Below are 12072 nucleotides of genomic sequence, written 5' to 3'. Positions count from 1 at the left end.
AGCCCCGTCAGTTTTTCTATTTATTCCTTAAGCCATTAAGGTTCACCTGCTGTGTCTGAGACTATACTCAACAAAAAAAGAAAAAGAGTGATAGTTGAAATAAAATAAATATCAAGCCTCACCAGATCTGACAGGAATTGTCTAAAAATTGTGCCAGCCCAGAGGCCCCGCCCAGGGCGGGGGCGATTTGCTTGAGAATGCTCCTCCAAGTAGCCCCAGGTGTCAGGCAGTAATGCGTGCCTGGGCTTTTAGAAGCAGTAACTACATTTCTTACGCCAAGGGATTCTTTTTTACCTTGCTTAGCCAGGGTCTTGCCAGCTAACTGGTCTTTTTCACGTCTGTCTTGCTCAGTCTTACTCAGTCCACACCCCTGTTCTCTCTCGGGTCCTTCGCATATGATGTTCATTCTCCCTTGAGCGTTCTCTTCTGCCTCTCTCATCCATTCACACATTCATTCATTCATTCAACGTGAACTCCATTTTCTCAAGTGAGGCCATTCGTTTTCACCTAAGCCAAGTCCCGTCTCTAACTCAGTGTTCTTTTAGTTTCCCGTCCTGCCACGTAGCTTTCAGCAGAGGTTAGCACTGTGTGTTTCATTAGAAAATACCCTATTTGTGTCTGCCTCGCTCATTAGATAGAATGAGAAAGCCAGTCTGGCTTTGCCTCGATGGGTCCTCCAGCACCTACCCGAGTACTTGTTGAGGGAATGAAGAAATCATTTCAGTCTTGAGGGAACTCCATGGGAAAAACATGCGGGAGAATTGTCTTGCAGCTAGCCCCAGGTCTCGGGCAGGAATGCCAGCCCCGGCTTTTAGAAGCAGTAACTACATTTCTTACTCCATTGGAGTAAGAATACCAGTGAAAAGTAGCCTTGGATTTTACCCCTCCCAGTTCAGGTTACTTCTAACCTCATCAAACCCCTTCCCTGCCAGTAGTTACCATTTTGTCCTAAGTAAACAGCCTTACCAACAGAGGTTAAGATGGAAATATTTGGATTCACACTGGGATAAGGAACAATATGCCACCCAAATTCTACCTCCTCAAAGTGAACCCTTAGGTACTTGTTTACTATAGCCCCTGCCTGGCTCTTCCTGTTGGAGACCTTTTCCATTTTTATGTTACTCCTTTAAAAAAATTAGTTTTATTGTCAAGATGATGTACAGAGGAGTTATAGTTGTATTTATAAGGTAATGAGTGCATCTCTTGTCCAACGTTGTTACTCCTCCCCCCATTTTCCTCCCACTTTCCCTCCTCCCCCTCAACTCCCTCCCACCCCCAAGTCATTGTCTTGTGAGTGTCCCTGTTGCATTGGTTCACCCTTTGTCCTTTGTCTCACCATTTTGTCGTTTCCCTTCCCTTTCCCAGAGCAGATGAATGTATATACAAGACACAGGCTTCCAATTCACCGAGTGAAGATAATTCTTTTTTCTTTTGCTTTTTCTTTTTCCTTTGGGTTATCCCCTGTTGTTACTCCTTTATCACTTCTGAAGGGCAAGGTAAGGGTGTGACGTAACTGCCAACTGAGCAGTGTTCTCACACTTCCTGCCCCTAGAAATGTGAGGAATCCAGATGTCTGTCCTTTGTATATCTCGACTGGCCACAGTCTCTTTACGGCCAGGATGGCCACTGCTTTGCCAATACAACTTTCTCAAGCCCTATGTGGAGTTTTAAAATGTATTTACACCAGTAAATTATTTTTATTTTTGTCAGTTGGGGGGCCTTGAACTCAGTGCTAGCTCCACCACTTTGAGCCACAGTGCCACTCCCTATTTTCTAGTGGTTAATCGGAAGTAAGGGTCTCATGGACTTTCCTGTCTGAGAGGCTAGGGTTACAGGCATGAGCCACTGGTGCCCATGTATACCAATGGATTCTAGGTGCCCAAGCATATCAAAATTGTTCTCAAAATTGCCCTTCTCTCTAGACTTGATTGTGGTTCCTAATTGGGGTAGAAACCCCCCGTGTCATCTCCCGGGTAGGCTGCCGTGCTGCGGGACGGATCCACAGGGACATGTGGGTCCTTTCAGGTTTTCCATCCTGGATTTAGAGTATGCTCCTGATGGTGTTTTGGGGGCTGGGCCATTTTTTTTCCTTTATGCTGAGGCTGCAGTTTACCTTGGGGGTCTCAATGGATAGGGGTGGTAGTCTGGGCATGAGAAATGGTTCCATTCTCCAATGTGGATTGCCATGGCACTCTCTCAGCTGTGTTTGTGATTGGGCAGGTCCTTTTCTGAACTCTTTCATGCAGCCTTTTTGACCAAATGTGGCTATTGACGGCCAATGCAGGCTTTCCAATGTCAACCTGCCTACTCAGTTCGGTGCCATGAGTCTGCCTTCCCCGTGGACTGGGTACTGTTTGAATTGGTTTCTCCATTGCACTACATTTTCACCTTTTGCTTTGGTTTTTACGTCAGACTGTCACCTGTGCTGGCCCCACTTACACCCAGCTCCGAGCCGGGGCTGGCACACACTCGGCCATTTGAGGCCTTGAGTGAACAACTAAATCAACCGTGAGTTATGTTGAGAAGTTTTTTGGTTTTTTTTATCTGGCGTGCGAGTGATGGATCGCAGCTGTCCGTTGCAAACATTTGTTGACGCTGATATTTTCAGTGTGAAGGGGTGGGGTGGCAGCACAGGGGAGCATGGTCTCTGGGACATGCTGCTTTTGTTCTTCCTGATCTGGCCCCTAGGGTCTCGTGCTTCTCCTTGGACCCTTGGTAGGTGTGCCCGACAGTTGCCTGGACGTGGCTCCTTTGGCGGATGACTTCTTTCCTGTCTATAGGCCCCAGGTTTCTCTTCTGGCACTAAATAATAAACAAGGGATTTGAGGAGGCCGGGGCTGCTCCGTGGTTTTTGCTTTTGATAGTCTGTAGCTAGCCAGTTATCTTGGAGACCTGCCTGATCCCAACCTTAGAACTGCTGTCCTGCTCCCCAGAGCAGCCTGTCTGCATCCGTCCCATTGAAGGAATCACTGCCAGTGCATTGCCTTCTTTTTCTTTAAAATTGACATTTCATCAACATCTTTGTTGTACGCTAAGCTTTCCTTATAGGCTAAGATTCTCTGCACGAGATGTTTCTGATGACTGCAGAAGAAAGGATGGTCGTCGGACCTCTGGTTAATTCCAGGAGTCGGAACTTTGCTTCTTAATATAGAATGTGCAAATTCTACCATCAGTGGGAAGAATGTATGCTAAGTAGATAAAAATCAGTCCCACTGTAGCATAACTCTCCAGAGGAAAGCCATAAAACTGCTTGATGCTTCAGTTAAAAAAAAAAGTAACAAAATATTTCCAGTTCCGGAAACTGAATTTTATTCCTAATGTAAATATAGAAGCCTCTGGAGAAGAGAATTACATTTGGAAGAAGGGAAAGAAACAGAAGAAGCAGAAAGAAGGGAGCGTCACCAGCACCACAGCTTAGGAGTATCAACCGTTCTTCAACATAGGGCTGGAGGTGACTGAGGTCCCAGATCCAGTCCCCAGCACCAAAACAAAATAAAGCAAAGGGAACTAAGCATTATCTTTTTCAGCCCACCCCCTCCACGCCCAGGTTGCATTGGTCAGCAAACCGTGTTGGTTGGATTCTCTATAGAATCACAGCTTTGTCTTGCCTGGACCACCACAGTAGCCTCCTCATGAGTGGTCCTAATGCCTCATCTCCTCCAGTTCATTCCTGTAGCTACCCAGAAAACACCTCTAGTATACATTTAGACCCCCTTGTTAGAACAGACGAGACTCCACACTTGATCATGATAATAAGCATTTATTGAGATACGAATAATGAGAAAATATAGTGAAGACAGCCGCAGACAATTCTATGTCCTGCCTGTTCTATCTACATAGCTCTCATTGTTTGATACTCAGCACAGACCTTGTGAACAAATGAACTCATCTTAGGCTACAATAGGAACCTCAGTTCCTTTGCTCAGTATATCTCTGCATTGGGACCATGCCTGTAGGAGTTGCTCAGTGCATGCTGAGCTGTGCATTGAACTTCCCAAGCTCATTGTGTTCATCTGCCTACCGCACTCACACATACTTTCTTTTCCTCAATGCGCGCAATCCAACTCAAGGTGCAGCCACGCTACCCGCCCACCTTCTGTAGGCCTGGGGTCCTTGGCTCATTCTTCATAGCTCAGCACAGTTCCACTGCCTTTCTCAGCCCATCAGATCCCACCAGAATGTACATGCAGAGCGTTCCGGGCCAGTCCTTCATTGCCATTACTGGTTGACTATAGTATGGCTGTGGCTGCCTAGTGTCAGTGTGCCCTATTCAGGCGTAAGCTCTGAGAGGCTGGAGCAGTGGTGCTGTCCTTGGTGTGCAGCCACCAGGCTGTGGCTGATGTGGGAGACATGCTACACGTGAGGCTTACAGGAATGAATGAATGCATGGATGACTGAATGCGCTAACACTCTCAAGAGGCAGGCAGGCCTGAAGAAGGAGTATAGAAGCTTGAATGTCAGACATGTAGGCTGGTTTTTATTCTCTGGAGCACTGTAGCATGCCTGCCTCAACATACAGTAGGATGGTTTGGATACAGGTTGTCTTTCTGAGACCGTGATTTTCCTGAGAACAGGGGCCTTCCATTTCATTTTTTATGTTCTACATCCAATGCAGTTTCAAGTGTGCCTAGCAAATGGCTTTCTTAGTATGAAATCCTCTTTTTAAAGGATGGAATCTTCTTATTAACTTACACATTATCCTTAGATTGGGCTGTCCTCCAGGACAAAGGGCTGTCAGCAAGTTCCCACGGGTACCCCCTGCCTCACAAACGAGGGTCTGGGGGTTGTGTCACAGCCTATTAGCTCTAGCCATCAAGTTTCTGTTGAACTTCGGTTATTTGCTGAGTTATCAAGGCATTTTACAAGCATCATTAACCTTATCTTATCTGATAATTGCAAAAGCAGGCAAAGCATACAACAGTGCAGTTGGCAAAACTTATGACTAGGGCGGAACTTAAAGTGAAACAGGATGGCCCGATGTGCCCATCTGGTGGAAGGTTTGACTCCAGATGAATGTGTTTCACCCAACAGGAATCGCATCTGATTGATTGGAGGTTACAAAAGTATAGACTGTAGCCAGTTGTGAGCTCACACATGCCCTGTCAATGAGCTGGGCCACATAATTAATTGACCAGAAGACTCACTGGGATTAATTAGCTCTTGTATGTGAAGAACTTGGCTCAGATGTGCAGCACTCAGGACAGTGTTTTAAAATGACCAGTTGTTAGGTTCACAATTCTGTCCCTGCTGCAGGATTTCACTGCTGAATGGGTGTTCCAGCCTGGCAGCTGCAAGGCCACCTGAGGCCGGCAGAGGGCAGCAGTGCGCTGCGTGAGTTCAATTTGCATCCCAGATCAGCAAGTCCCCGGGGACCCACCGGGAAAGAACGTGGGTGTCCCAGGCAAAAACAGACCTTTTCCATTATAGTGAGCTTTGATTCATCTGCAAGAGAGAAATGAACACACAACCCGGAGCCATCACAGACAGGAAGTAACTTTAATTAAATAGTGTGAAAGTTGAAAAGTTTTTACAGCTTGAATTTTTGCAAAAAAAAAATTATAACAATTTCTACAGTAGTTAGGTTCTCTAACAATTGAACTGTACAGTGTGTGTCTATTCAAAAAAGTTTGGATAAGAAGGTGAAAGGTTAGTAGATTCAGAGATGACTTCACCAAGCTGCATCTAAACTCCACCGTGAGGCTGGGCATGGACTGTGATCCAGTCATCCAGAGGCTGTTCCCCCCCAAAACTGAAATCGGAAGTGAATTCTCTATTTCATTTTTCTTCTTAAAGCCATATTCTGCATTTAGGGGGACATATTGGAAAGGAACTTGTACAATGTTTGTTTATGTAGAAGAAAAGAGGATCCAAGGGCCAGAACATCTTTCCATCTAATCAGTTTAAAAAAGGAAAAGAAAAAAGGAAGCAACCAAACACAAATCATCCACATTTTAAAGGCTCTTTGGACTTTCAAGGAAAGTTGTAACCACGTCACATGGCTCACAGATTGGTGGCATCTTTTTGTCAGTGTCTGAGCCGGGACACCTCGCCGGCAGACCACTTCTTTGCAAACAGTTAAGGGGCTCACCAGACAAAATATGGCTTTAAACTGTATACATCTTCAGGCCAGCACTTACCACACGAATTCAGACAAATCTTTTCTGAGTATCGAGAAGCAATGCTAAGCCTTACTTACATTTTCCAGTTTTTCTTTTAAATTACTATTAGTTATCATTATTATTTCTCACCATGAAAAAATCAGCTTTCCGCCCTCCCCCTCCCTTCCCTAACTCCCTCCCTCCCCCACCCCACCCATAAAAATCGCACTCTGACAGTCTAGTGAAAACCATTGCAAAATCCATACGGGGCATGCACAATTGCAGCATTGTCGTAAATGATTTCTTGCTCTACTAGAAAAAGTTACATTGTCGTAAGGTAACAAAACAGTTCTTTTGTGCTTTTCAATTTCTTTGTTATTTTTTTCTTTTTTTTTTCTTTTTCTCTTCTCTTAGAATGTTTAGTGATGACTGATGACGGGTTTCTTGGTGCACGGTTACAATGTACAAGTGAAATGAATATGATTTGCATTGTTAAGGCATCCAATCTGCTGGTTTATATTTATGTGAGAGACAGAGGAAATATACAAGCAGACTTAAGAAAGAAAGTATGTTCACTGATTTCTATGAACTTGCTCCCCCCACCCCGAAATTTAATGCACAAAATGTGTCACTCCAAGGGGAGAGATTCCATGCATATTAATAGAGTAAAACAGCATTAGTTTTTTGTAAGTTTCCAAAGCAAAGGATACATTTTTTTTAGTCTACAGAACTAAATACTACAAGAATAATATGCTACTATTTTTTTGCCATATATTGGAAAAAACTTCTTAACTTACAAATAATACAAAAATAGACAATGGCTTTTGGGTGGAAATAAAAAAACTGAAGCATGGTTTAAAACAATACTAAAAATAACTATAAATGAAATGTTTAAAAATCACATTGAAACAGCTAATACAACTGTAGATGAGCAAACAAATACACACTTTTCACATAGCAAACATACACAATAAAATAAACTGGAGGGTGGGAAGAAGAGGAGAAAGGGGAAAAGCAATTTACAAATTCCAAAGATAAATACATTATTTATATGGATATTTTACAAAAATCCCCATTAAAACAAAAAGCCTTTTAATTAACTTTGCAAGTAAGTGCAAGCTAAAGGTAGTGAGCTTTGTTTTTTTTTTCCTTTGCAGTAAAATCTTTTTTTGTGAGATTGAAAAACCATGTTAAGACATTAAAATGTATAAATAGAACAACTTTGGCAAAAAAAATCACAAAAAAATCTACAGTATTTATAACTACATACAAAAACACAAAAGGAAAAAGCAAAGGGGGGAAAATCTCAGGCAATGCATCCTCAGAGCCTTGCTGCATCGTTACCGTTCATTCTTTAAGAACACTTCCTAGATGAGCAAAGCTTCCCACAGAACAGAAAACAACGTATGAGGGGTCCCATCCTTCTTTTCCTTCCCTCTGGTTAATTCCACAGCTCTCCACTGGTGACCGCATCTGGGTGTTAGAAAGGGTAAGAGCCTACTGCTGGAGACCCTGTGGTGAGCTGGAGCCTTGTGGGTTGCTCTTGTTAGGTTAGTATTTGATTTTACTTTATCTGTTTGAGTATGAGTGTGAAGTTCAGTATGTGGGATTCTAGGTAGGGTGAGTAAACTTTGATCTTGAAAATGGAGGCATGTAGGTGAGATTTTGGCTTGATCACTGGAGAACAACAGTGGAGTTTTGTGCCTGGACCATGTCCTGTGAAATCTCCAAGGTGACTGGTCTGCAGCAGGGTGCCACCAAGCTCTCAAGAGGCTACTGGCTTCAGAAGAAGTTGACATAAGGAAAAGGAGGATGATATTGGGTTTAAATATGCAGTTTTAGCAATCTGTCTAGAGGCACTGGATTTTTAAATTTTTTATTTTTTTTGAGTAGAAGGGAAAAGATGTGATCACTTAACATCACCTTTGAACTTTCCAGGCTGCGTTTATTTACAGCTACTTAAGACAACGTTACAAAAGAGAGGAACAAGTTTGCTCTGCTAAGGGAGGGCGGGTGGAAATGCGGTCTGTACTAATTACCACTGGATATGCTTTAAGGCGCAAAAGCCCACCCTTAGTTCTCTAAAAAAATCTAACTGGCATTCCTATTCTGTCCCATACAAGCTTTTTTTTTTCTTCCCTCCTTCCTTCTTTCCTTCCTTCCTTCCTCTTCCTTTTTTCTTTTTTTTTCTTTTTTACTTTTTTGTAAATATCACCACCTCATTCTCCCTTTACACAGCTTTAAAAACATCATAAATTAAAACATGGAGTCTTATTTATAGTGTCCCTTGTTTATAGCTTTATGGTTTATAAAAGACAAATGATGCAGAGTTAAGCTTTTGAAAAAGAGAGAGAAGGAAAAAAAAGTGGAGTTGCTTTTATCAATACAGAATAAATATATCACTCCCAAATACTTGGGAGGGACAACTCTAACCAACACCCTGCCCTTGCACACCCTTGCCAATTTCAGTATTTGCAAGGTCAGTGATTTTTGTTCATTTAAAAATCTGCAGTTATTGTGACTCCTCTTAAAAAGGCCTGAGTTAAAAGTTCCGCTCTGGGACTTGGATCAGATTATTCTCCTCGCTGTCTCCGAATCCAACCTCTTCATTAATAAAATTCTTCAAGGCAATTCTTTCACATCGGGGGAACGATCATTCCAGATATCGCTAGGGAAAGAAAAGATACAAGTCAATGGTTTTTCCATGCAAACAGCTACACTGAGAAAAAAAAACATTAAAAAAAAAAGACATCTACACATGACTATGCTGATTGAATATTAACCACACGTGTGCTTGCGTCTCATCGGGAAAGAAGTTTTGGCATGAAATATACATCTGCTTTATTAGAAATGATATCAGCTTGTGGGTAGGCCTCTAATGGAACAGCATATCCTAAACATTCCTCTGAATCTGACTTCAATTTTGCAAGCCTAACTAGAAAGCTGCATAGTTGGAATACCACTGGGAAAGTTGGAGCCTGGAACCTTGCAAAATAGTGAGAATTTTCTGCTTGTCACTCTGCCTTGCTGCCTCTTTGTATCCCAAATATAAAATAATTGGCACCTTACCAGTGCCAGCAATGTCTACCAGCCAAATAAACAACCACCGCCACCGCCACCACAAAAAAGTAGCAGCTCACAGCCCTCCCGATGCTCCCTGTTTACAGGAAAACAGCAAGAGAGAAGTTGTTCATTTGTCATCTGAGGGCCTCCCCTGCTCCCCAGCCCTGCCCTGCAGGAAAGGGCAGCCATGGTAGGCATTGTTCATTGGGAAGATAAAGTTAGGAAAAAGCAAAGAGTAGTAGCAAGGTAGGAAGAGAAGACACATCCCCATGAAAATCTCAACTATCTTCCCTACCACTGCTTTGCTGAACATTTCTGGGATAATCTGCCTATGAGCCCTAGACAGTTGGAGCCTAGCAAGCTGGGGTGACCTGCTTATGGTGAGTCAAGATCTTACAAAGGGTTTGGAGGCCATATAATATCAGAACTGCTTCCCAGTACCTACTTGGGGGGGGGGTTCTCCTCAGACCACCACGGCCTTAGCTAGAGCGCCCAGCCCCATCAGAACACCCAAGGTCCAAAAGCAGTCCTGCCTGGCAAGTAATTACCTGGGTTCTGTCCTAGGAGGGAGCGAACCCACCCCTTCTGCTCAGTGCTATGGGTGACAATATGTGTTCCGTTAAGCTTCCCTGGCTGTCTCCTGTCTCTCATATTAAATAGGCCATGCATTTCATATGGCCCATTTCCTAAGGTGGGTGGAAGGGGTCAGGGGAGAGCCACAAGACCACTAATACAACGTGCCAGCGTTGGGATTAGTCAAGACAAGAATCAGAAGCCAGACATTAGAAGCAGGACCCATTTGGACTCCTAGTGAAGGCACTCAGAAAAAGTCACTGCTTTCTTTTTAGTGGCAAGTTTAAATTTAAATTAATGTTCTTGTTAGTGATGACTGTCTCTAGAAAAGTAGCACTCATCTATCAGCCGTTGTGTCTGGAAAAATGCGCCTTTAAAAAATAATAAAATTTAATTAAAAAAAAAAAGCACTTGTGGAAATCCTGCAGTGGGCACTGGAGAGGCCCGCCGAGCCCTCGGGCCCACGCCCCGCCCCCACCAGCCGCCATTGGAGATTCAATTAAAAGAAAAACCCAAAAGTATTTTCCCAAACACTTTTTCCGTTAATTTTTAAACCCATCTGTATTCACAAGGAAATTCAATCCACATGTTTCTGATTCATTTACACGTAAATCATCCAAATGCTGTTTTGCAAGAGCTGTTTTGCAGTCCAAAAGCTCCTGGAGTCCTTTCCTAAGACCTCCTAAGCCTTTTTTTTTTTTCTTAGAAACAGGAAGCTGTCTTTGGCCAAATTCAGACCAACTTAACAAGCCCCCCTCACCCCAAGACCTGGGATCAGTTGGAGAAGTAGTCCCCGCAGATCTTGTTGAGCTGGGAATATCACTGAACTGGGAGATGCGTGAGTGTGTGATTCCAGCCTGCACTTGAGAATCCAAGGGTGTGAGGCCCCAAAGACAGGAGGGCCAGGCCGCCCCCACCCCACCGCAGTGCGACAGCCCAGGGCCTCTTCATCCAGGCTCCTGGAGGAGCAGAAAGCCTATGGCCAAGACTAGTCTTCTTCTCTCTCTACCAGTGCTCTCATTAAGGACAGCCCCCTTAGGACAGCAATGTGACTCAGGCAGTGTCTATATGATTCAAAGCAAAGTAACAGTGCTTCTGCTCTCCACCTCCTGCTGCGTTGGTCCATGACTCTCTCCCTCCTCATCATTCATCAGTTGAGCCCTGAAAGCACCCCTTTGGATGGCCAGAATTGAAAAAAAAAAGTCTAGGCAGTATGTTTCAGTATCTGGATAATTTGTTAGATTAATTGGGTTAAGCCTGCACCTAGAGCCCCATGTAAGTCCACCACAAAGCTCACTGATGTGGGCAAGTGGTGGTGGCAGGAATGGCAAACTTCACAAGAGCCTCAGCCGGGCACGTGGCAGAGAGGGGGACCAGGCATGCCTTCTCCCGAAGAGCAGGAACTGGACAGCTCAGAATGCCACCACACCCAACGCCCGTGCAGCCATGGGGGCTTCTGAATTGTTTGAAGAGAAACCGGAGGTCAAGATTTTTTCCAATCACATAATAGCTTAATTTCTACATGGCAAATAATGCATGTTAAAAAACAAGTAGGGGCCTCAGGCAGGGTCTTGATCTGCCCCTTGGCGCACAGACTTAAGAGTTTAATGGAAACCATTGGCCCCACACATGCCTCCACCCAGAATTTGTCAGGGGGTAACCATGCCCTAAAGTACAAAACTCCAAAGACAGAAACCTTCCTGATAAGCACATTCCTGAAAGACCACCGATGTGGCCCCTGAGTGCAGACGCTTGGAGAGAGGCCTTTCCATAGAGCTCTCTGTGCGATAGGCCTGGAGCTCTTGGTTTAAGCGCTGCTTCACTTGTTGCTGTGCTGCAATCTTCAAATTAATAAAGTGGGTGAGAGGGATGGGCATCTGAGGCTCCCCGTGTTCCAGAAACGCGGCTGACTTGCCCAATAAGATTCCCAGGGTGCCACCACACCCCCAGAGCCTCAAGCCAAGACATCACAAGACTGGTGGCTCTGTGACCCACACTCCCTACCAGAAGCCCCCAAAAGTGACTGGCTTAAATGGTAATGCAGTTTTCATTAGAGCTTCTACATTTTGATAAGAACAAAAAAAATGGGACAATTCTGCAGAGCTAGAAGTAGAGGACAAGAGGATGGAATATGGTCTTCTACAGAGGTGTGTGTGTGTGTGTGTGTGCGCGCATGCATGAATGAATGAATGAGACATACTGCACAGACTCAGCACAGCAGTCCCACAGGATTGGCTACTAAACTGCCTGGTATCTAGAGTGGAGAGAACAAGTCTCTAAATACGTCCTCTTTCTGGAAAGCCCCACAGGCCTTTTGTCTTAAGGTTTTGTCTGCCTA

The 12072-nt window shown here is 44.2% G+C and overlaps 1 protein-coding gene across 3 annotated transcripts in view; it reads right to left on the bottom strand.

Moving 5' to 3' along the window:
- Positions 1 to 5477: 5477 nt before the first annotated feature.
- The window catches only part of Ebf1 (early B-cell factor 1), a 389320-nt gene continuing 382725 nt past the window's right edge, over positions 5478 to 12072 (bottom strand). For all 3 annotated transcript variants that reach the window (XM_013036405.1, XM_013036406.1, XM_013036407.1), the window contains exon 16: positions 5478 to 8766. In XM_013036405.1, the coding sequence (XP_012891859.1) occupies positions 8735 to 8766 (32 nt within the window). In that variant the 3' untranslated portion in view covers positions 5478 to 8734. The remainder of the gene's footprint in view (positions 8767 to 12072) is intronic.

This window comes from Dipodomys ordii, unplaced genomic scaffold (genome assembly GCF_000151885.1).
Source record: "Dipodomys ordii isolate 6190 unplaced genomic scaffold, Dord_2.0 Scaffold284, whole genome shotgun sequence".
In the NCBI taxonomy this organism is placed as follows: domain Eukaryota; kingdom Metazoa; phylum Chordata; class Mammalia; order Rodentia; family Heteromyidae; genus Dipodomys; species Dipodomys ordii.
The sequence above is the reverse complement of the archived record's forward strand: the minus strand, read 5'-3'. Positions and strand labels throughout refer to the sequence as shown.